The sequence below is a fragment of the Ranitomeya imitator genome, chromosome 3 (genome assembly GCF_032444005.1).
Source record: "Ranitomeya imitator isolate aRanImi1 chromosome 3, aRanImi1.pri, whole genome shotgun sequence".
Lineage (NCBI taxonomy): Eukaryota > Metazoa > Chordata > Amphibia > Anura > Dendrobatidae > Ranitomeya > Ranitomeya imitator.
This window is the reverse complement of record NC_091284.1, coordinates 824,552,167-824,575,568: the sequence shown is the minus strand read 5'-3', so window position 1 is coordinate 824,575,568 and position 23,402 is coordinate 824,552,167. Positions and strand designations below refer to the sequence as shown.

General features: G+C 53.9%; 1 protein-coding gene across 1 annotated transcript; it reads left to right on the top strand.

Moving 5' to 3' along the window:
- Window positions 1-981: 981 nt before the first annotated feature.
- On the top strand, window positions 982-14,722 carry LOC138671796 (platelet binding protein GspB-like). Its single transcript, XM_069759931.1, has 6 exons — window positions 982-1,323; window positions 1,694-1,730; window positions 4,180-12,649; window positions 12,693-12,919; window positions 13,459-14,013; window positions 14,661-14,722. The coding sequence occupies exons 1-6, from the start codon at window positions 982-984 to the stop codon at window positions 14,720-14,722; spliced, it is 9,693 nt and encodes a 3,230-aa protein (XP_069616032.1).
- Window positions 14,723-23,402: the final 8,680 nt, after the last annotated feature.

Below are 23,402 nucleotides of genomic sequence, written 5' to 3'. Positions count from 1 at the left end.
CTGCAGATACGAGTCCTGGCTGGATGAAGTGATGGCGGTCTGTGCTGGATGAAAGATGAAGGACTTCACCTAGAGACGTCACTGGTGAGTCAGTGTTACCTATACACTGACACTATACACTGTGTACTATATACAGAGGTCCTGTGTATAATACCACCAGTGATCACTGTATTACCTATATATTATATACAGAGCTCCTGTGTGTAATGTCACCGGTGATCACTGTATTATCTGTACACAGACACTGCATACTAATTACAGATTTCCTGTGTATAATGGCACTGATGGTGATAGTATTGTGGTTTTTTTTTTTATTACTGATCAGTATTGTATTCAGTCATTGGTGGTAATATCTGGTCTGGTCATGGTGTAGCGGTATTTGTTCATTGTATTTGATATTATTCGATCACTGTGGAGGTTAATATGCGGTCTGGTCATGGTGTAGCGGTATTTGTTCCTTGTATGTGATATTATAGGTCATTTTAAAAATTGAAAAATAAATAAAAATATACCTAAATTGTATTGCATATTTTAACAAATATTTAATAGGTTACAGCAGAGTAGGGCCCGGCCAAAAGTGTCTACCGTGTTATGTGTGATCTGGTGATGGGAACTGTCAATGTGTGATAGGTGAGAAGTGGAGTTTTTCCAAGAGAGAGCGGTGGGACTGTGGACAGTTCGAGGGGTGGAGCCTGGAGGCGGGGCTGGGGTGGAGCTTGGGCGGAGTCTCAAGGGGGCCCCGAAAATTTTGCCAGTATGGGGCCCCAAAATTTCTAGTGGCAGCCCTGCCTGCACCCCCTGCAGCGACCTCGGAGTCATCACCGCTGCAGAGACTTCCCATCGCGGAGCAGCCGGAGGGAAAACCCGGCGGATGGATGCCCGACGGTGGGGTGGCCGCGGCTGAGGCCCGGCAGCTGGCACGCTGCCCAAGCTCGTGTGAGTTCCCGATTGGGACATCCGACAGAGATTCGCCTTTCGCCCATGTCTCCTCGGTTACCCGTTCCGGCCGCGGCAGACCCCCGAACCCGGCCAGGGGATCGTGTACCGCAGGGGTCGGATCTGAAGATCTTGACGGTGATGGAGCATCAGCGACGCCCTGTGGCAGCCCGGAGGAAGCAGCTTCAACCCGTGACCATAGTCGACCTCGCGGAGGAAGTGGAGGTCTCGCCGTCGCACTGGGGAATGGTGGTCCTTTTTGATCCCAGGGAGGAAAGAGGCGCTATCCAGGAGATCGGAGAGCCCGTGCGAGTCCATTTCAACCGGAGCGAGGTGGAGCCGTGTTATGGGACGGTCGAGGACCGCGACCTAAGACCTGGAGATGCGGTAACTTATACCCGATGGTCGAGGGGGACCGGCTGGACGGCTGGGGCGTTCAGCGGTGCGCAGTCCTTCAGGTCGTAGCTGGAACTCCGGAGGATGAGGTTCCCGGAGGTTCCCGCTGCAGATCGCCGGGCTGACCAGGCCCCGCGTGCGACTGTGGATCCCACCCGTGCTCAACGGAGAGGAGTGGTCTGCGAGGTAAGACCACAACCTTCACAGAACTAAACCTCGAAAACCTGAATATGTAAATAGTTAACTGTTTACTGCTTTTGCTGCTGCTTTAAACCCGTCCAGGGTTATTTCTTAAAGGGGTCCCTTTGTTTACCCGGGATCCCTATTGTTTATAGTTCTTTTTCTACTCTTTTTTGCACAGTGTTATTTTTGTTCCAAAGACTGCCGGAACATGGACGGTGAATGATTCAAAACTGTTTTTGTATATAGTTCGCACCTTCTTAAAGGTGCTACCTACTGGTTTTCCAAGCGAAAGAAGACTTTGTGAAGATAATGCTTCTGGACATGACGCAGAAGGTCTTGCTTTCAGTGGACTTGCAGACGGAGAGAGAATCTGCACTACCTCCTAGAGACTTGGGTCCCTCTTAAAGGGAATGTTTACATGATTGCTTTAATAAAAGTTGAAACGTTAATAATGTTGAAATTTAGAAAGTTTGATAATGTTGATAGAGACTGAGGACAGGAAAGCTTGAAAGTGAACCCGTAGGGGTTAGAGAGAGAGTCCTCCTGATAACCGTAGAATGATAGTCGGCACAATGACAGTAGGCCCAGCCAAGGAGCTAGGCGGTCCTGCATTGGGGAAGTTGTAACGGAAAGAAAGTTGAGTTATTTATATAGTATTGTATGGTAGGCCTTTAGTGGGTTCAGCTTATACGCCCTTAAAGGAAAAAGTTAAGTTATCGTTCAGAGGTTGCACTTGGTAGAATACCCGGCTGGGTACTGAGAGTTATTTATAGTTAACATGTTATTTAAAAATATTTAATTTTGTTTGTAACGTTCAAGTGTCCTCACCTCCCATAAAGGGAAACATTGTTCTATTTACTTGTTTTAGCATTTCAAAATTTTGTATGTCTTTTGCTGCAATGTATTGTTGTTCTTCTTCCCAGTCCAGGAGTATTGGATTTAACCAGGGGGGAGTGCAGCGCCCCAGAGACCTGGTCATTGCAGTATGACACTCTGCCACTAAGGGGAGTGATGGTACGTCTGATGGCACTGAAGGAATTCTCGTGACCAGGTATCACCAGAACACGTTACACTTCACACTCCGGCCACTAGGGGCAGCAAAAGGCTTTATTTATTGGGCCACTCCTCACACTGGTAAAACTAGGGTCGGGGAGGAAGTTAGTCAGAAGCTGACTGGGTTGGATTCAGGCAACATCCCGTGGCAGGGGGTGTTGCAGGGAGAAGACACAGGGGGGTCCCTGTCAGGCGTGGGAACCTGGCAGGTGCCTAGCGAACAGAACAGAGCGTAACAGAACCGCGCCTGCACACCCCGCGGCACTATCCTAAGAGAGAGACACGAAGGGAAGGATATTGTGGAACAGTGTAAACGAGATCAAGCACAAAGGAGAGCCAGTAGGAGTCGTGCCGTGAGACCGAGGCAACATCCTACTGAGGCGTGTAGCCGGTGGCCGGAACACCGAGGGAGTAACTGACTCTAGGCCTTACTCCGAACTCCGCAGGACAGTTAATTATAGGTTGGCTGTCTCACCTAAACACCTACGAAGACATAGGGGGCAACTGTGGGAGAGGGGCGCCTCTAGGGTCCCGGAAGAACTCCAGGACTTCCCATCATACGGGTGCGTCCTAGCCATAACATACCTGGGGGACGTTGAACTAGTAACATCTGGAACTAAAGAAAGAGAGAGCTGTAGAGAACGAACGAACGAGAACAGCAGTTGTGAGAACTATTCCGAATGCTCAGCAGGGTAGGACTACAACACACAGGTGCTAGTGGTAGGCAACGATTTCCATCTGCGAAGGAAACTGTGGATCTGCCCATCGGAGCGGCCGGACTCAGCCAGCCCTGTTAAGCGTGCTCTGGATTGTGGATCCTGAAGCCTTCAGTAAAGAGGTAAAGAGACTGCAACCTTGTGTCCTCGTTATTGACTGCACCCTACACCATTACCATCTACCCTATTGGGAAGCCCTGGGGACATACTTCACCTGTGGGAAGTTATACCATCCAGCTGCCATTCCATCACCGCAGCGGACCCCACAGCAGCGTCGGTCACCCTGACCGAACACCACAGGTGGCGTCACGAACCCTTGACAGACTGTACCACCTTTATTGGACGCCCCTTAGCAGGGTCGCGGACCGGGTCTAGCCACCGTGACAGCCTTAGAACCTAACCAGAGAGGCCCGGTACCGAGAACTCGTGGCCCTGTGTCTGGGGGCGCTCCAACTGCACAAGCTGGCACAAGAGTCTGCACCACATAAGGTCAAAAGGTGAACGTCCGGCTACAGGAGACCATTGACCTAACACCACCGATGACTTGTGAGAGCAAGGCAGCAATGGAGGTCCGTCCTCTCCAGCGATAAGTCCTGCTTCTGTCTTGGATGCAATGATAGCTGTAAATTAGTCTGGAGACCACGTGGGCAGCACCATGAAGAGTTCTTCATGAGAGAACGTCACACTGTCCTGAGATTACGGTGTGGGGTTGCGTTAATGTACCGTAGGCGGACCCCTCTGTTCTTCGTTCCATGTCACTAACTGCTGAACGTTTCATTGATTTGGTTGTAGACCCAGTAGCGCGGCCATTTTTCCAAACTACATCACCAGGCTGCATGTTCCTCATCCTCCTGTGAGCCGCTTGTGTGGCCTGAACCTGCTCCCATGGTTGCAGCTTCTCCGGACCTGTCTCCTACGGCATCTACGGACCCATCTCCTGCGTCTGCGGCATCTCCAGACCTGTCTTCTGTGGCTGCAGCATCTCCGGACCCGTCTCCTGTGGCTGCAGCATCTCTGGACCGGTCTCCTGTGGCTGCAGAATCTCTTGACCCATCTCCTGCGGCTGCGGCATCTCCGGACTCGTCTCCTGTGGCTCCGGCATCTACGGACCTGTCTTCTGTGGCTACAGCGTCTCCGGACCCGTCTCCTCCGGCTGCAGTGTCTCCGGACCCATCTCCTGTGGCTGCAGTGTCTCCAGACCCATCTCCTGCGGCTGCAGCGTCTCCCGACCCGTCTCCTCCGGCTGCGGCATCTCCGGACCCATCTCCTGTGGCTGCAGTGTCTCTAGACCCATCTCCTGCGGCTGCAGCGTCTCTGGACCCATCTCCTGCAGCTGCAGCATCTCCAGACCCGCCTCCTCTGGCTGAAGTGTCTCCAGACCCATCTCCTGTGGCTGCAGCATCTCTGGACCCGTCTACTGTGGCTGAAGTGTCTCCGGACCCATCTCCTGCGGCTGCAGCATCTCTGGACCCTTCTCCTGCGGCTGCGGCATCTCCGGACCCATCTCCTGTGGCTGTAGCATCTCTTGACCCATCTCCTGCGGCTGCGGCTTCTCCGGACCCATCTCCTGCGGCTGCAGCATCTCCGGACCCGTCTCCTGTGGCTGCAGCATCTCTGGACCTGTCTCCTGTGGCTGCAGCATCTCTGGACCCGTCTCCTGTGGCTGCAGCATCTCTTGACCCATCTCCTGCGGCATCTCCGGACCCATCTCCTGCGGCTGCGGCATCTCCGGACCCGTCTCCTGTGGCTGCAACATCTCTGGACCCATCTCCTGTGGCTGCAGCATCTCTTGACCCATCTACTGCAGCTGCAGCATCTCTGTACCCGTCTCCTGTGGCTGCAGCATCTCTGGACCCATCTCCTGCGGCTGCGGCATCTCCGGACCCATCTCCTGTGGCTGCAGTGTCTCCATACCCATCTCCTGCGGCTGCAGAATCTCTGGACCCATCTCCTGCTGCCGCGGCATCTCTGGACCCGTCTCCTTTGGCTGAAGTGTCTCCGGACCCATCTCCTGTGGCTGCAGTATCTCTGGACCCATCTCCTGTGGCTGCGGCATCTCCGGACCCATCTCCTGTGGCTGCAGCATCTCCGGACCCGTCTCCTGTGGCTGAAGTGTCTCCGGACCAGTCTCCTGTGGCTGCAGCGTCTCTGAACCCGTTTCCTGCAGCTGCGGCATCTCTCAACCCGTCTCCTGCGGCTGCGGCATCTCCGGACCTGTCTCCTGTGGCTGAAGTGTCTCCGGACCCATCTCCTGCAGCATCTCCGGACCCGTCTCCTGTGGCTGCGGCATTTCCAGACCCGTCTCCTGTGGCTGAAGTGTCTTCGGTCCCATCTCCTGCGGCTGAAGTGTCTCCGGACCCATCTCCTGCCGCTGCAGCATCTCTGAACCCATCTCCTGTGGCTGAAGTGTCTTCGGTCCCATCTCCTGTGGCTGAAGTGTCTCTGGACCCATTTCCTGCTGCTGCAGCATCTCTGGACCTGTCTCCTGTGGCTGCAGCATCTCGGGACCCGTCTCCTGCGGCTGAAGTGTCTCCAGACCCATCTGCGGCTGCAGCATCCCCAGACCCATCTCCTGTGGCTGCAGCATCTCTGAACCCATCTCCTGCAGCTGAAGTGTCTCCGGACCCATCTCCTGTGGCTGCAGCATCTCCAGACCCATCACCTGCGGCTGCAGCATCTCTGGACCCGTCTCCTGTGACTGCGGCATCTCCGGACCCGTCTCCTTCAGCTGAAGTGTCTCTGGACCCATCTCCTGCAGCATCTCCGGACCTGTCTCCTGTGGCTGCGTCATCTCTGGACCCATCTCCTGTGGCTGCGGCATCTCTGGACCCATCTCCTTCAGCTGAAGTGTCTCCGGACCCATCTCCTGCAGCATCTCCGGACCCGTCTCCTGTGGCTGCGGCATCTCTGGACCCATCTCCTGCAGCTGCGGCATCTCTGGACCCATCTCCTTCAGCTGAAGTGTCTCCGGATCCGTTTCCTGCGGCTGAAGTGTCTCTGGACCCATCTTCTGCTGCTACAGCATCTCTGGTCCCGTCTCCTGCCGCTACAGCATCTCTGGAGCCGTCTCCTGCCGCTGCAGCATCTCTGGACCCATCTCCTGTGGCTGAAGTGTCTCCGGACCCATCTCCTGCCGCTGCAGCATCTCTGGACCTGTCTCCTGCGGCTGCAGCATCTCCAGACCCATCTCCTTCAGCTGAAGTGTCTCCGTACCCATCTCCTGCAGCATCTCCGGACCCGTCTCCTGTGGCTGCGGCATCTCTGGACCCATCTCCTGCAGCTGCGGCATCTCTGGACCCATCTCCTTCAGCTGAAGTGTCTCCGGACCCGTTTCCTGCGGCTGAAGTGTCTCCGGACCCATCTCCTGCCGCTACAGCATCTCTGGTCCCGTCTCCTGTCGCTACAGCATCTCTGGACCCGTCTTCTGCCGCTGCAGCATCTCTGGACCCATCTCCTGTGGCTGAAGTGTCTCCGGACCCATCTCCTGCCGCTGCAGCATCTCTGGACCTGTCTCCTGTGGCTGCAGCATCTCGGGACCCGTCTCCTGCAGCTGAAGTGTCTCCGGACCCATCTCCTGCGGCTGAAGTGTCTCTGGACCCGTCTCCTGTGGCTGAAGTGTCTCCGGACCCATCTCCTGCCGCTGCAGCATCTCTGAACCCATCTCCTGTGGCTGAAGTGTCTTCGGTCCCATCTCCTGTGGCTGAAGTGTCTCCGGACCCATCTCCTGCCGCTGCAGCATCTCTGGACCTGTCTCCTGTGGCTGCAGCATCTGGGGACCTGTCTCCTGTGGCTGAAGTGTCTCCAGACCCATCTGCGGCTGCAGCATCTCCAGACCCATCTCCTGTGGCTGCAGCATCTCTGGACCCATCTCCTGCAGCTGAAGTGTCTCCGAACCCGTCTCCTGTGGCTGCAGCATCTCTGGACCCGTCTCCTGTTGCTGCGGCATCTCCAGACCCATCACCTGCGGCTGCAGCATCTCTGGACCCGTCTCCTGTGGCTGCAGCATCTCCGGACCCATCTCCTGCGGCTGTAGCATCTCCAGACCCATCTCCTTCAGCTGAAGTGTCTCCGGACCCATCTCCTGCAGCATCTCCGGACCCGTCTCCTGTGGCTGCGGCATCTCTGGACCCATCTCCTGCGGCTGCGGCATCTCTGGACCCATCTCCTTCAGCTGAAGTGTCTCCGGACCCATCTCCTGCAGCATCTCCGGACCCGTCTCTTGTGGCTGCGGCATCTCTGGACCCATCTCCTGCGGCTGCGGCATCTCTGGACCCATCTCCTTCAGCTGAAGTGTCTCCGGACCCATCTCCTGCAGCATCTCCGGACCCGTCTCTTGTGGCTGCGGCATCTCTGGACCCATCTCCTGTGGCTGAAGTGTCTCCGGACCCATCTCCTGCCGCTGCAGCATCTCTGGACCTATCTCCTGTGGCTGCATCATCTCGGGACCCGTCTCCTGCAGCTGAAGTGTCTCCGGATCCATCTCCTGCGGCTGAAGTGTCTCCGGACCCATCTCCTGCAGCTGAAGTGTCTCCGGACCCGTCTCCTGTGGCTGAAGTGTCTCCGGACCCATCTCCTGCCGCTGCAGCATCTCTGAACCTGTCTCCTGTGGCTGAAGTGTCTTCGGTCCCATCTCCTGTGGCTGAAGTGTCTCCAGACCCATCTCATGCCGCTGCAGCATCTCTGAACCCATCTCCTGCGGCTGAAGTGTCTCCGGACCCGTCTCCTGTGGCTGAAGTGTCTCCGGACCCATCTCCTGCCGCTGCAGCATCTCTGAACCTGTCTCCTGTGGCTGAAGTGTCTTCGGTCCCATCTCCTGTGGCTGAAGTGTCTCTGGACCCATCTCCTGCCGCTGCAGCATCTCTGAACCCATCTCCTGTGGCTGAAGTGTCTTCGGTCCCATCTCCTGTGGCTGAAGTGTCTCCGGACCCATCTCCTGCCACTGCAGCATCTCTGGACATGTCTCCTGTGGCTGCAGCATCTCTGGACCCATCTCCTGCAGCTGAAGTGTCTCCGGACCCGTCTCCTGTGGCTGCATCATCTCTGGACCCGTCTCCTGTGGCTGCGGCATCTCCAGACCCATCACCTGCGGCTGCAGCATCTCTGGACCCGTCTCCTGTGGCTGCGGCATCTCCGGACCCATCTCCTGCGGCTGCAGCATCTCCAGACCCATCTCCTTCAGCTGAAGTGTCTCTGGACCCATCTCCTGCAGCATCTCCGGACACATCTCCTGTGGCTGCGGCATCTCTGGACCCATCTCCTGCGGCTGCGGCATCTCTGGACCCATCTCCTTCAGCTGAAGTGTCTCCGGACCCATCTCCTGCAGCATCTCCGGACCCGTCTCTTGTGGCTGCGGCATCTCTGGACCCATCTCCTGCATCTGCGGCATCTCTGGACCCATCTCCTTCAGCTGAAGTGTCTCCGGACCCGTCTCCTGTGGCTGAAGTGTCTCCGGACCCATCTCCTGCCGCTACAGCATCTCTGGACCCATCTCCTGCCGCTACAGCATCTCTGGACCCGTCTCCTGCCGCTGCAGCATCTCTGGACCCATCTCCTGTGGCTGAAGTGTCTCCGGACCCATCTCCTGCCACTGCAGCATCTCTGGACATGTCTCCTGTGGCTGCCGCATCTCGGGACCCGTCTCCTGCGGCTGAAGTGTCTCCAGACCCATCTCCTGCAGCTGAAGTGTCTCCGGACCCGTCTCCTGTGGCTGAAGTGTCTCCGCACCCGTCCCGTGTGGCTGCGGCATCTCCGGACCCATCTCCTGCAGCTGCGGCATCTCTGGACCCGTCTCCTGTGGCTTCGGCATCTGGGGACCTGTCTCCTGTGGCTGAAGTGTCTCCAGACCCATCTGCGGCTGCAGCATCTCCAGACCCATCTCCTGTGGCTGCAGCATCTCTGGACCCATCTCCTGCAGCTGAAGTGTCTCCGAACCCATCTCCTGTGGCTGCAGCATCTCTGGACCCGTCTCCTGTTGCTGCGGCATCTCCAGACCCATCACCTGCGGCTGCAGCATCTCTGGACCCGTCTCCTGTGGCTGCGGCATCTCCGGACCCATCTCCTGCGGCTGCAGCATCTCCAGACCCATCTCCTTCAGCTGAAGTGTCTCCGGACCCATCTCCTGCAGCATCTCCGGACCCGTCTCTTGTGGCTGCGGCATCTCTGGACCCATCTCCTGCGGCTGCGGCATCTCTGGACCCATCTCCTTCAGCTGAAGTGTCTCCGGACCCATCTCCTGCAGCATCTCCGGACCCGTCTCTTGTGGCTGCGGCATCTCTGGACCCATCTCCTGTGGCTGAAGTGTCTCTGGACCCATCTCCTGCCGCTGCAGCATCTCTGGACCTATCTCCTGTGGCTGCATCATCTCGGGACCCGTCTCCTGCAGCTGAAGTGTCTCCGGACCCATCTCCTGCGGCTGAAGTGTCTCCGGACCCATCTCCTGCAGCTAAAGTGTCTCCGGACCCGTCTCCTGTGGCTGAAGTGTCTCCGGACCCATCTCCTGCCGCTGCAGCATCTCTGGACCCATCTCCTGTGGCTGAAGTGTCTCCGGACCCATCTCCTGCCACTGCAGCATCTCTGGACATGTCTCCTGTGGCTGCCGCATCTCGGGACCCGTCTCCTGCGGCTGAAGTGTCTCCAGACCCATCTCCTGCAGCTGAAGTGTCTCCGGACCCGTCTCCTGTGGCTGAAGTGTCTCCGCACCCGTCCCGTGTGGCTGCGGCATCTCCGGACCCATCTCCTGCAGCTGCGGCATCTCTGGACCCGTCTCCTGTGGCTTCGGCATCTGGGGACCTGTCTCCTGTGGCTGAAGTGTCTCCAGACCCATCTGCGGCTGCAGCATCTCCAGACCCATCTCCTGTGGCTGCAGCATCTCTGGACCCATCTCCTGCAGCTGAAGTGTCTCCGAACCCATCTCCTGTGGCTGCAGCATCTCTGGACCCGTCTCCTGTTGCTGCGGCATCTCCAGACCCATCACCTGCGGCTGCAGCATCTCTGGACCCGTCTCCTGTGGCTGCGGCATCTCCGGACCCATCTCCTGCGGCTGCAGCATCTCCAGACCCATCTCCTTCAGCTGAAGTGTCTCCGGACCCATCTCCTGCAGCATCTCCGGACCCGTCTCTTGTGGCTGCGGCATCTCTGGACCCATCTCCTGCGGCTGCGGCATCTCTGGACCCATCTCCTTCAGCTGAAGTGTCTCCGGACCCATCTCCTGCAGCATCTCCGGACCCGTCTCTTGTGGCTGCGGCATCTCTGGACCCATCTCCTGTGGCTGAAGTGTCTCTGGACCCATCTCCTGCCGCTGCAGCATCTCTGGACCTATCTCCTGTGGCTGCATCATCTCGGGACCCGTCTCCTGCAGCTGAAGTGTCTCCGGACCCATCTCCTGCGGCTGAAGTGTCTCCGGACCCATCTCCTGCAGCTAAAGTGTCTCCGGACCCGTCTCCTGTGGCTGAAGTGTCTCCGGACCCATCTCCTGCCGCTGCAGCATCTCTGAACCTGTCTCCTGTGGCTGAAGTGTCTTCGGTCCTATCTCCTGTGGCTGAAGTGTCTCCGGACCCATCTCATGCCGCTGCAGCATCTCTGAACCCATCTCCTGCGGCTGAAGTGTCTCCGGACTCGTCTCCTGTGGCTGAAGTGTCTCCGGACCCATCTCCTGGCTCTGCAGCATCTCTGAACCTGTCTCCTGTGGCTGAAGTGTCTTCGGTCCCATCTCCTGTCGCTGAAGTGTCTCTGGACCCATCTCCTGCCGCTGCAGCATCTCTGAACCCATCTCCTGTGGCTGAAGTGTCTTCGGTCCCATCTCCTGTGGCTGAAGTGTCTCCGGACCCATCTCCTGCCGCTGCAGCATCTCTGGACCTGTCTCCTGTGGCTGCAGCATCTCAGGACCTGTCTCCTGCGGCTGAAGTGTCTCCAGACCCATCTGCGGCTGCAGCATCTCCAGACCCATCTCCTGTGGCTGCAGCATCTCTGGACCCATCTCCTGCAGCTGAAGTGTCTCCGGACCCGTCTCCTGTGGCTGCATCATCTCTGGACCCGTCTCCTGTGGCTGCGGCATCTCCAGACCCATCACCTGCGGCTGCAGCATCTCTGGACCCGTCTCCTGTGGCTGCGGCATCTCCGGACCCATCTCCTTCAGCTGAAGTGTCTCCGGACCCATCTCCTGCAGCATCTCCGGACCCATCTCCTGTGGCTGCGGCATCTCTGGACCCATCTCCTGCGGCTGCGGCATCTCTGGACCCATCTCCTTCAGCTGAAGTGTCTCTGGACCCATCTCCTTCAGCTGAAGTGTCTCCGGACCCATCTCCTGCCGCTACAGCATCTCTGGACCCATCTCCTGCCGCTACAGCATCTCTGGACCCGTCTCCTGCCGCTGCAGCATCTCTGGACCCATCTCCTGTGGCTGAAGTGTCTCCGGACCCATCTCCTGCCACTGCAGCATCTCTGGACATGTCTCCTGTGGCTGAAGTGTCTCCAGACCCATCTCCTGCAGCTGAAGTGTCTCCGGACCCGTCTCCTGTGGCTGAAGTGTCTCCGCACCCATCCCGTGTGGCTGCGGCATCTCCGGACCCATCTCCTGCAGCTGCGGCATCTCTGGACCCGTCTCCTGTGGCTTCGGCATCTCCAGACCCGTCTCCTGCGGCTGAAGTGTCTCCGGACCCGTCTCCTGCGGCTGAAGTGTCTCCGGACCCGTCTCCTGCGGCTGAAGTGTCTCCGGACCCGTCTCCTGCGGCTGAAGTGTCTCCGGACCTATCTCCTGCGGTTGCGGCATCTCCGGACCCATCTCCTGCGGCTGAAGTGTCTCCGGACCCGTCTCCTGCGGCTGAAGTGTCTCCAGACCCGTCTCCTGCGGCTGAAGTGTCTCCGGACCCGTCTCCTGCGGCTGAAGTGTCTCCGGACCTATCTCCTGCGGTTGCGGCATCTCCGGACCCATCTCCTGCGGCTGAAGTGTCTCCGGACCCGTCTCCTGCGGCTGAAGTGTCTCCGGACCCGTCTCCTGCGGCTGAAGTGTCTCCGGGCCCGTCTCCTGCGGCAGAAGTGTCTCCAGACCCGTCTCCTGCGGCTGAAGTGTCTCCAGACCCGTCTCTTGCGGAAGAAGTGTCTCCGGACCAGTCTCCTGCGGCTGAAGTGTCTCCAGACCCGTCTCTTGCGGAAGAAGTGTCTCCGGACCCATCTCCTGCGGCTGAAGTGTCTCCGGACCCGTCTCCTGCGGCTGAAGTGTCTCCGGACCCGTCTCCTGCGGCTGAAGTGTCTCCGGGCCCGTCTCCTGCGGCAGAAGTGTCTCCAGACCCGTCTCCTGCGGCTGAAGTGTCTCCGGACCCGTCTCCTGCGGCTGAAGTGTCTCCGGACCTGTCTCCTGCGGCTGAAGTGTCTCCGGACCCGTCTCCTGCGGCTGAAGTGTCTCCGGACCAGTCTCCTGCGGCTGAAGTGTCTCCGGACCTGTCTCCTGCGGCTGAAGTGTCTCCGGACCTATCTCCTGCGGCAGCGGCATCTCCGGACCCATCTCCTGTGGCTGAAGTGTCTCCGGACCCATCTCCTGCGGCTGAAGTGTCTCCGGATCCATCTCCTGCGGCTGAAGTGTCTCCGGACCCATTTCCTGCGGCTGAAGTGTCTCCGGACCCATCTCCTGCGGCTGAAGTGTCTCCGGACCCATCTCCTGCGGCTGAAGTGTCTCCGGACCCGTCTCCTGCGGCTGAAGTGTCTCCGGACCCGTCTCCTGCGGCTGAAGTGTCTCCGGACCCGTCTCCTGCGGCTGAAGTGTCTCCGGACCCGTCTCCTGCGGCTGAAGTGTCTCCGGACCCGTCTCCTGCGGCTGAAGTGTCTCCGGACCCATCTCCTGCGGCTGAAGTGTCTCCGGACCCGTCTCCTGCGGCTGAAGTGTCTCCGGACCCATCTCCTGCGGCTGAAGTGTCTCCGGACCCGTCTCCTGTGGCTGAAGTGTCTCCGGACCCGTCTCCTGCGGCTGAAGTGTCTCCGGACCCGTCTCCTGCGGCTGAAGTGTCTCCGGACCCGTCTCCTGCGGCTGAAGTGTCTCCGGACCCGTCTCCTGCGGCTGAAGTGTCTCCGGACCCGTCTCCTGCGGCTGAAGTGTCTCCGGACCCATCTCCTGCGGCTGAAGTGTCTCCGGACCCATCTCCTGTGGCTGAAGTGTCTCCGGACCCGTCTCCTGAGGCTGAAGTGTCTCCGGACCCGTCTCCTGCGGCTGAAGTGTCTCCGGACCCGTCTCCTGCAGCTGAAGTGTCTCCGGACCCGTCTCCTGTGGCTTCGGCATCTCCGGACCCGTCTCCTGTGACTGAAGTGTCTCCGGACCCATCTCCTGCGGCTGCGGCATCTCCGGACCCATCTCCTGCGGCTGCGGCATCTCCAGACCCGTCTCCTGTGGCTGCGGCATCTCCAGACCCGTTTCCTGTGGCTTCGGCATCTCCGGACCCATCTCCTGTGACTGAAGTGTCTCCGGACCCATCTCCTGCGGCTGCGGCATCTCCGGACCCATCTCCTGCGGCTGCGGCATCTCCAGACCCGTCTCCTGTGGCTGCGGCATCTCCGGACCCGTTTCCTGTGGCTGCGGCATCTCTGGACCCGTCTCCTGCGGCTGAAGTGTCTCAGGAACCGGCTAAGTGCATTCAGCGGCAGAACCTTCCTCAGACCATTAATGACTTCAGTATTAGGCTGAGGCTAAAGGTGCCGGGACTTCTGCACGTGGCGCTCATAGATGTCTATAGATTGATGACAGGTAATACAGTGGTATAAGCCCCTTCTCCTATTTGGACACATCACCGGATCTTTCCGCCGTGCACAGATTCTCGCTCTACGTTTTCGTCACGGATGAACAATTTCTTCTCACTCGATGGATTTTTGATTTGACTTTTCAGAGCTGAATTTGATGTTTGCAGCGGTGATGTGACAGGAGGTCGGAGCTGCCCAGAGGAGGCCGTGGCGTCTACTGCGTCTCCTGCCGGAGCGGCCTGGAGTCTGCGGATTAAAATAGATTGGATATATAGCGAGATACCGAGAGCGGAGCAGACTCTTGTATCCATCCGGCCCGCGTGACACAGCTCGTCTCTCCAAAACAACCACGAGACATCGGAACTTAAAGATTTGTTTCTGAAATCAATGCAGATGAAAATAAGCAACTTTGTAATATATCTTATCAGAGAAATCTGCTTCTTTCTCCTCCTGGACTGATCTTTCATTCTCAAAATTCTCAGATCACAGGTAAAATGTTTCTTCAGTGAACACGGACTTTCCAATTACTGAGATAGGAGATAACAGTTGGTGCTTATAAACTTCAATGGAGAACTGTAAGAATGTCTCCTCCATCCATACAATCTTATAAGCACCAACTGCTGGTAATGGAAACATTTGTATCATTGATTATAGATTGTATCCATGAATTTAGAGTGAATGTTCAGTCCTGGAGGATAAAGAAGCAGATTCTCTGATAATATATTTTACAAAGTTGCATATTTTCATGTGCACTATTCAGCCATGCAGTATGTTACGCTTTAAGACCCCCACATTTTCACCCCAATAAAGATTATTAGGAAATAAGTCCCCAGTAATAGGTTAAGGGGTAATCCAGTGTAATCACCTTTTATTGAAAAGATCCCCAGAAAAATATAATAATCACAAGGTGGGAAGCCAAGAAATCACATCTGATCTGTGGAGGAAAATGACAGCAAATGTTCTTTCCCCTGCAGCTCCCCCGCAGGAAGAATGAAGAATTACATGATGCCCAATGAAATCAATAGGCTCCCTATGTATAGTAAAAGTGAAAAACAGCGGAGGGGACAAACGCTGAAATATCGTCGATCTACCTTGTTGATTGTAAAAGTAGCACATTCTTTGCAGTGAACTCTCCCCCGGTCAGTGCTAAAGTCACAGCCCCGTTAACGCAGGCAGTGCACAGCGATATCATTGGGACCACCCATGAATAAATCATGAGTTGAATCAGGGTCTAGAGGGTCTTCATTTATCCATTCACACAAAGGCCACGCTGACCTAGCTGCACCAATACATGGACAGATCAATAAAACCACAAAAACTACACACTTTTTCCATCTAGGAAACCTTTCTAATGAATTGTCCTATATTTCCAAGCAGGACGACCACACCAGGCCCACTGCCATGCTGATCAGATCAGTCCAGTGCTCTCCAACCTGCGGCTCCTCCTGTTGGGAGTTGTAGTCTGGGAAGGAGCCACATTGGATTAGTTAATGGGAGATGATTGGATTAGTCAATAGAAGGGTCAATAGGGGTTTAAAGGGGTTGTCCAGGCGTGGGATGAAAGGCTGCACTGGCAGTTTAACACGGTCCATGGTGCCTTCCTTGAGGGGATCCATAGATCCCACATTAGAAACTATTAATATGAATTGAAAGGGACTCGGGGGCTTCACCCTCTAGTGGTGGCTGTGTAGACCTTTATGTAGTGAGCTCCCCCTAGTGGTGACTGTATAGACCTTTATGTAGTGAGCTCCCCCTAGTGGTGACTGTATAGACCTTTATGTAGTGAGCTCCCACTAGTGGTGACTGTATAGACCTTTATGTAGTGAGCTCCCCCTAGTGGTGACTGTATAGACCATTATGTAGTGAGCTCCCCCTAGTGGTGACTGTATAGACCTTTATGTAGTGAGCTCCCCCTAGTGGTGACTGTATAGACCTTTATGTAGTGAGCTCCCACTAGTGGTGACTGTATAGACCTTTATGTAGTGAGCTCCCCCTAGTGGTGACTGTATAGACCTTTATGTAGTGAGCTCCCACTAGTGGTGACTGTATAGACCTTTATGTAGTGAGCTCCCCCTAGTGGTGACTGTATAGACCTTTATGTAGTGAGCTCCCCCTAGTGGTGACTGTATAGACCATTATGTAGTGAGCTCTAGTGGTGGAAGTGTAAATCTGTATGTACTGAGCTCCCGTTAGTGTTGGCTGTATAGATCTTTATGTAGTGTGCTCCCCCTAGTGGTGACTGTATAGACCTTTATGTAGTAAGCTCCCCCTAGTGGTGGCTGTATAAATCTGTATGCAGTGAGCTCCCACTAGTGGTGGCTGTGTAGATCTTTATGTACAGAGCTCCCATTAGTGGTGATTGCAGGCATCCTCCCAGAACAGGCAGTGTAGATGTTAAGGTGCCTTTCCTCTGTGATAGCACAACCTATGGCACCCTTACTACATAACTGGATACCAGTTGGGGGACCTGAAATGTTACCGATGGATGATCATTGAGTGAGGACACCACTTGAGTCACTCCTGGAGGGGTTGGTGCCTTTATCTGGAGGAGCCCACGGTCCTCGGGGACATGCAGTGAATCAGTTTCTTCCATTGTACAGTATTGATTAGTGAGGGGACGTTATTCCCACTAGAGTCGATGAATAGAGACAGTTTACATCCATTAGCGCAGCTGAGTCAGTCACCAACAATGGATGTCACTCATAAGATCGGCATTACTAATGCAGTGCCGGTGTGAAAAGGGATGAGCTGGTAATCACCTTCACTTTGTGTGGGGGTTGTAGAAAAACATCTATGCACGGTGCCTAATGCACTGTATATTATGTTTATTGCAGCACAGAGTATTTCAGGAGAGGAGTGTGCTGATCTGCTGGAACTTCATAGACTCAATGTTATGTAGTGGAGGGATTGGGGTCTCCAGCAGCACAGAGTATTTCAGGAGAGGAGTGTGCTGATCTGCTGGAAGTTCATAGGCTCAATGTTATGTAGTGGAGGGATTGGGGTCTCCAGCAGCACAGAGTATTTCAGGAGAGGAGTGTGCTGATCTGCTGGAACTTCATAGGCTCAATGTTATGTAGTGGAGGGATTGGGGTCTCCAGCAGCACAGAGTATTTCAGGAGAGGAGTGTGCTGACCTGCTGGAACTTCATAGACTCAATGTTATGTAGTGGAGGGATTGGGGTCTCCAGCAGCACAGAGTATTTCAGGAGAGGAGTGTGCTGACCTGCTGGAACTTCATAGGCTCAATGTTATGTAGTGGAGGGATTGGGGTCTCCAGCAGCACAGAGTATTTCAGGAGAGGAGTGTGCTGACCTGCTGGAAGTTCATAGGCTCATTGTTATGTAGTGGAGGGATTGGGGTCTCCAGCAGCACAGAGTATTTCAGGAGAGGAGTGTGCTGATCTGCTGGAAGTTCATAGGCTCAATGTTATGTAGTGGAGGGATTGGGGTCTCCAGCAGCACAGAGTATTTCAGGATAGGAGTGTGCTGATCTGCTGGAACTTCATAGGCTCAATGTTATGTAGTGGAGGGATTGGGGTCTCCAGCAGCACAGAGTATTTCAGGAGAGGAGTGTGCTGATCTGCTGGAACTTCATAGGCTCAATGTTATGTAGTGGAGGGATTGGGGTCTACAGCAGCACAGAGTATTTCAGGAGAGGAGTGTGCTGACCTGCTGAAACTTCATAGACTCAATGTTATGTAGTGGAGGGATTGGGGTCTCCAGCAGCACAGAGTATTTCAGGAGAGGAGTGTGCTGATCTGCTGGAACTTCATAGGCTCAATGTTATGTAGTGGAGGGATTGGGGTCTCCAGCAGCACAGAGTATTTCAGGAGAGGAGTGTGCTGATCTGCTGGAAGTTCATAGGCTCAATGTTATGTAGTGGAGGGATTGGGGTCTCCAGCAGCACAGAGTATTTCAGGAGAGGAGTGTGCTGATCTGCTGGAAGTTCATAGGCTCAATGTTATGTAGTGGAGGGATTGGGGTCTCCAGCAGCACAGAGTATTTCAGGAGAGGAGTGTGCTGATCTGCTGGAACTTCATAGGCTCAATGTTATGTAGTGGAGGGATTGGGGTCTCCAGCAGCACAGAGTATTTCAGGAGAGGAGTGTGCTGATCTGCTGGAACTTCATAGGCTCAATGTTATGTAGTGGAGGGATTGGGGTCTCCAGCAGCACAGAGTATTTCAGGAGAGGAGTGTGCTGATCTGCTGGAAGTTCATAGGCTCAATGTTATGTAGTGGAGGGATTGGGGTCTCCAGCAGCACAGAGTATTTCAGGAGAGGAGTGTGCTGATCTGCTGGAACTTCATAGACTCAATGTTATGTAGTGGAGGGATTGGGGTCTCCAGCAGCACAGAGTATTTCAGGAGAGGAGTGTGCTGATCTGCTGGAACTTCATAGACTCAATGTTATGTAGTGGAGGGATTGGGGTCTCCAGCAGCACAGAGTATTTCAGGAGAGGAGTGTGCTGATCTGCTGGAACTTCATAGACTCAATGTTATGTAGTGGAGGGATTGGGGTCTCCAGCAGCACAGAGTATTTCAGGAGAGGAGTGTGCTGATCTGCTGGAACTTCATAGGCTCAATGTTATGTAGTGGAGGGATTGGGGTCTCCAGCAGCACAGAGTATTTCAGGAGAGGAGTGTGCTGATCTGCTGGAACTTCATAGACTCAATGTTATGTAGTGGAGGGATTGGGGTCTCCAGCAGCACAGAGTATTTCAGGAGAGGAGTGTGCTGATCTGCTGGAAGTTCATAGGCTCAATGTTATGTAGTGGAGGGATTGGGGTCTCCAGCAGCACAGAGTATTTCAGGAAAGGAGTGTGCTGATCTGGAACTTCATAGACTCAATGTTATGTAGTGGAGGGATTGGGGTCTCCAGCAGCACAGAGTATTTCAGGAGAGGAGTGTGCTGATCTGCTGGAACTTCATAGACTCAATGTTATGTAGTGGAGGGATTGGGGTCTCCAGCAGCACAGAGTATTTCAGGAGAGGAGTGTGCTGATCTGCTGGAACTTCATAGACTCAATGTTATATAGTGGAGGGATTGGGGTCTCCAGCAGCACAGAGTATTTCAGGAGAGGAGTATGCTGATCTGCTGGAAGTTCATAGGCTCAATGTTATGTAGTGGAGGGATTGGGGTCTCCAGCAGCACAGAGTATTTCAGGAGAGGAGTGTGCTGATCTGCTGGAAGTTCATAGGCTCAATGTTATGTAGTGGAGGGATTGGGGTCTCCAGCAGCACAGAGTATTTCAGGAGAGGAGTGTGCTGATCTGCTGGAAGTTCATAGGCTCAATGTTATGTAGTGGAGGGATTGGGGTCTCCAGCAGCACAGAGTTTGAGAGGCACATAGCAGAAAGTGCAGGACAAACAGCAGCACAAAGTATTTCAGGAGAAGGGTTTGCAGATCTGTGGAGGCTGTGACCTGTCCTGGCAGTGAGGATGGAGTGTACGTGACGGGGCAGTGCCCTGTAGTGAGGCATGGTGGAGGCTATTGATACTTATGGTGGGGCCCTTGAGTTGCAGGGCCCCTGGGGGCCACCTGAGCAGTATTGGCTGCGGTAATCTCCATTTAGGTGTCCTTCTGGCGGCGCAGTCACCATTATCTTCACCTCCGGGCTGAATCTATGTCGCCAGTCTTCATCCTCAGATGTGTGGGGCCGCGGTGCACGATGGGAGTGCTAGTCCCGCACCCTATCGCCTATTTACTGCTCTCCGGGGACGTTATGTGTGTAATGAGTTTATCCTGCGACGACACCCCGAGCTATAGTCTCTCCTAAATGGAATCAGATATATTGAGCTCATCAATCATCCGCGTTTCATATCGCTGGGCTTTATAATAAAACCGAAAAAGCAACGGCTGCAATTCACAGACGCAGGAGACGTTTAACTGCTTGTGGAACTACAAGTACCAGCATGTCTAGATAGCTATATTGGGCTGTTATTTATTGTGTAAATACATTCATAAACATAAGGGGGTCCTGAACATACTCTAGTGCTCCTGGCATCTCGGGGTGACCCTCCACCGAGGGGTCCTCTATATACATACATATATATGGGGGTGCTCAAGCTGCTCACATTTATAGGGGTTCATTACTATTGTTCCTCGCCAAGGGTGGGTTTTTGGCCACTTATGTTGGCGTGGTATTAGGGTATTGGTTGGACATATTTTGCATTGTGTAGCCCTGTTATTGGATGACTTTAGGCATGGGGCTGTTATTTGGGCATCGTAGGTTGGTTTTATTGGGAACTGTATATTGCTATTACTTTTGCACTATTTTTGCATTGTGTGGCAAAGTATAACTTTATGCATGGGACTGTCAATTGGGCAATGTATGGGATTTATTACCGTATATGGGCACTGTATTTGCTATAACTTGGGAACATAACATAGGCATTAAGTGGGCACTGTATGGTATTTATTATTTGGGCACTGGTTGCTTTTATTTGGGCACTGGAGAAGAACGAAGGGGCGCATAATGGGAGGCATTAGGCTATAATGGGGACATTATACCAGGATGGGGGCATTATACCAGGATGGGGGCATTATACCAGAATGGGGGACATTATACCAGGATGGGGGCATTATACCAGAATGGGGACATTATATCAGGATGGGGGCATTATACCAGGATGGGGACATTATATCAGGATGGGGGCATTATACCAGAATGGGGGACATTATACCAGGATGGGGGCATTATACCAGAATGGGGGACATTATACCAGGATGGGGGCATTATACCAGAATGGGGGCCATTATACCAGGATGGGGGCATTATACCAGAATGGGGACATTATATCAGGATGGGGGCATTATACCAGAATGGGGACATTATACCAGAATGGGGACATTATACCAGAATGGGGACATTATACCAGGATGGGGGACATTATACCAGGATGGGGGCATTATACCAGAATGGGGGACATTATACCAGGATGGGGGACATTATACCAGGATGGGGGCATTATACCAGAATGGGGGACATTATACCAGAATGGGGACATTATACCAGAATGGGGGACATTATACGAGTATGGGGGACATTATACCAGAATGGGGGACATTATACCAGGATGGGGGCATTATACCAGAATGGGGGACATTATACCAGGATGGGGGCATTATACCAGAATGGGGGACATTATACCAGGATGGGGGCATTATACCAGAATGGGGGACATTATACCAGAATGGGGGACATTATACCAGAATGGGGGACATTACACCAGTATAAAGGCATTATATGAGGATGGGGGACATTATACCAAGATAGGGGTCAATATACTAGAATGGGGGACATTATACCAGAATGGGGGACATTATACCAGAATGGGGGACATTACACCAGTATAAAGGCATTATACGAGGATGGGGGACATTATACCAAGATAGGGGTCAATATACTAGAATGGGGGACATTATACCAGAATGTGGGCATTATACCAGAATGGGGGACATTATACCAGAATGGGGGACATTATACCAGAATGGGGGACATTACACCAGTATAAAGGCATTATACGAGGATGGGGGACATTATACCAAGATAGGGGTCAATATACTAGAATGGGGTACAATATAGCAGGATAGGGGCATTATACCAGAATGGGAACATTATACCATAAGTGTAGCTCATATATTATATGGAGTCATTACACACAGAGTGATCTATTTCACGTATTTTATTTCTGTTAATGTCGATGATTATGGCTTGCAGCCAATGAAAACCCAAAAGTCATTATCTCAGTAAGGTGCACAAGCAACCGGGATAACCGCAGCCTGGAAAGGATTGTTAAGAAAAGGCCATTCAATAATTTGGGGGAGATTCACAAGGAGTGGACTACTGCTGAATAGAGTTGAGCGACCTTGACCTTTTTAGAGTCGAGCCGGGTTTTGCGAAACCCGACTATGTCCAAAGTCGGGTCGAGTGAAATCGGCCGATTATGACGTAAAGTCGGGATCGACCGAAACACGAAACCCAATGCAAGTCAATGGGGCAGCATAGTCGGCAGTGAGTGGGGGCCAGGAAAACACCTAGAGTGCCCATTTTAATGTCAAAACCATCCATTCTTCTTAATGAAGCTTGTCAAGCGTAATTTACCTTATAATAATTGGAAGGCATTTGAAATTGGGGGTCATTTGGCTAAAGTTGTGGGGGGTAGGGCTGGTTCAAGTAATTAGTGGGCCCAGGAAATCTGGACCACGTCACGGCAGTGGAGCAGGGAGAGGTAAGTATTTCAACTTTGCAAGTGCTGTGAACCTGAGCAAGCAGGGGGGGCCCACTCGTTGGCATTGGCACTGGCACAGGGCCCCTCAAAGTACAGCGGTGTGTTTGCACGGCGGGGGCGCCTCCCACCGGCAGCAACACTTTTGCGTACTATGAGAGGCCCTGTGCCAGTGACGTCGCCAACTAGTATTCCTCCCCCCACCTGATGAAGGAACCTGCACTTTCATCTGCACCTTCCTCTTTGTCCCCGTGTAAGGTGGTATGGTATGCGGGAAGAGCAACCTGACTTTCAGCAGGGTCACAATGTTGTTGTGTAGCGTGCACGGGGAATGTTGCGTTATGGGTCAATGTACCAGCAGACTCATCTATCACTGGCTGGGCAATGGGCACGATGAAGTGGAAACACAGATATAGGCCCAAAGAAGAAAGTGGGCTAAATGCAGTTCAAAATTGGTAACACAGGAATAACCAGGGGGCATTGCAGTGGAGGACAACTGGAATGAGAGGCTGACACAGAGAGTAGGGCCAAATCAGTAAGTAGTCGAAATGCAGTTCAAAATTGGCAACCGTAGTAAACAGGCGGCACAGCTTTGTTCAGTGGAGGAGAACAGCAAGGAGTGGCAGACACCGATAGTAGGCCCCAAACCAACTAGTACGCCAAATGCAGTTGTTCCATTTAACCACAATTTAATGAGAGCCTGAAGATAGAAGCTCAGGAAAGGCAACCTGGGGAACACCTTGGAGTGTAACACACCATCTCTCTCCACCCCATACCCATTTTGTATGGCCTAATGCAGTGTACTTTTCTACAACTACTAAACGAGAGTCGGAAGACCGAAGCAATGGCAAGGAAACCTGGGGAACACCTTAGAGTGTAACACACCCTCTCTCTACACCCCATACCCAATTTGAAGGTCTAATGCAGTGTAGTTTCCAAGAACTACTAAACGAGAGCCGGAAGATCGAAGCTCAGGAAAGGCAACCTGGGGAACACCTTGGAGTGTAACACACCCTCTCGCTACACCCCATACCCAATTTGAAGGCCTAATGCAGCGTAGTTTCCAACAACTACTAAACGAGAGCCGGAAGATCGAAGCTCAGGAAAGGCAACCTGGGGAACACCTTGGAGTGTAACAAACCCTCTCTCTACACCCCATACCCAATTTGTA

Coding starts and splice junctions, on each gene's coding strand:
- LOC138671796 (XM_069759931.1), top strand. CDS start 982: ATGTCTCCTCGGTTACCCGTTCCGGCCGCGGCAGACCCCCGAACCCGG. Junction 1,731..4,179: donor AGACTGCCGGAACATGGACG/GTGAATGATTCA, acceptor CCATGGTTGCAG/CTTCTCCGGACCTGTCTCCT. Junction 14,014..14,660: donor TGTCTATAGATTGATGACAG/GTAATACAGTGG, acceptor CATTGATTATAG/ATTGTATCCATGAATTTAGA.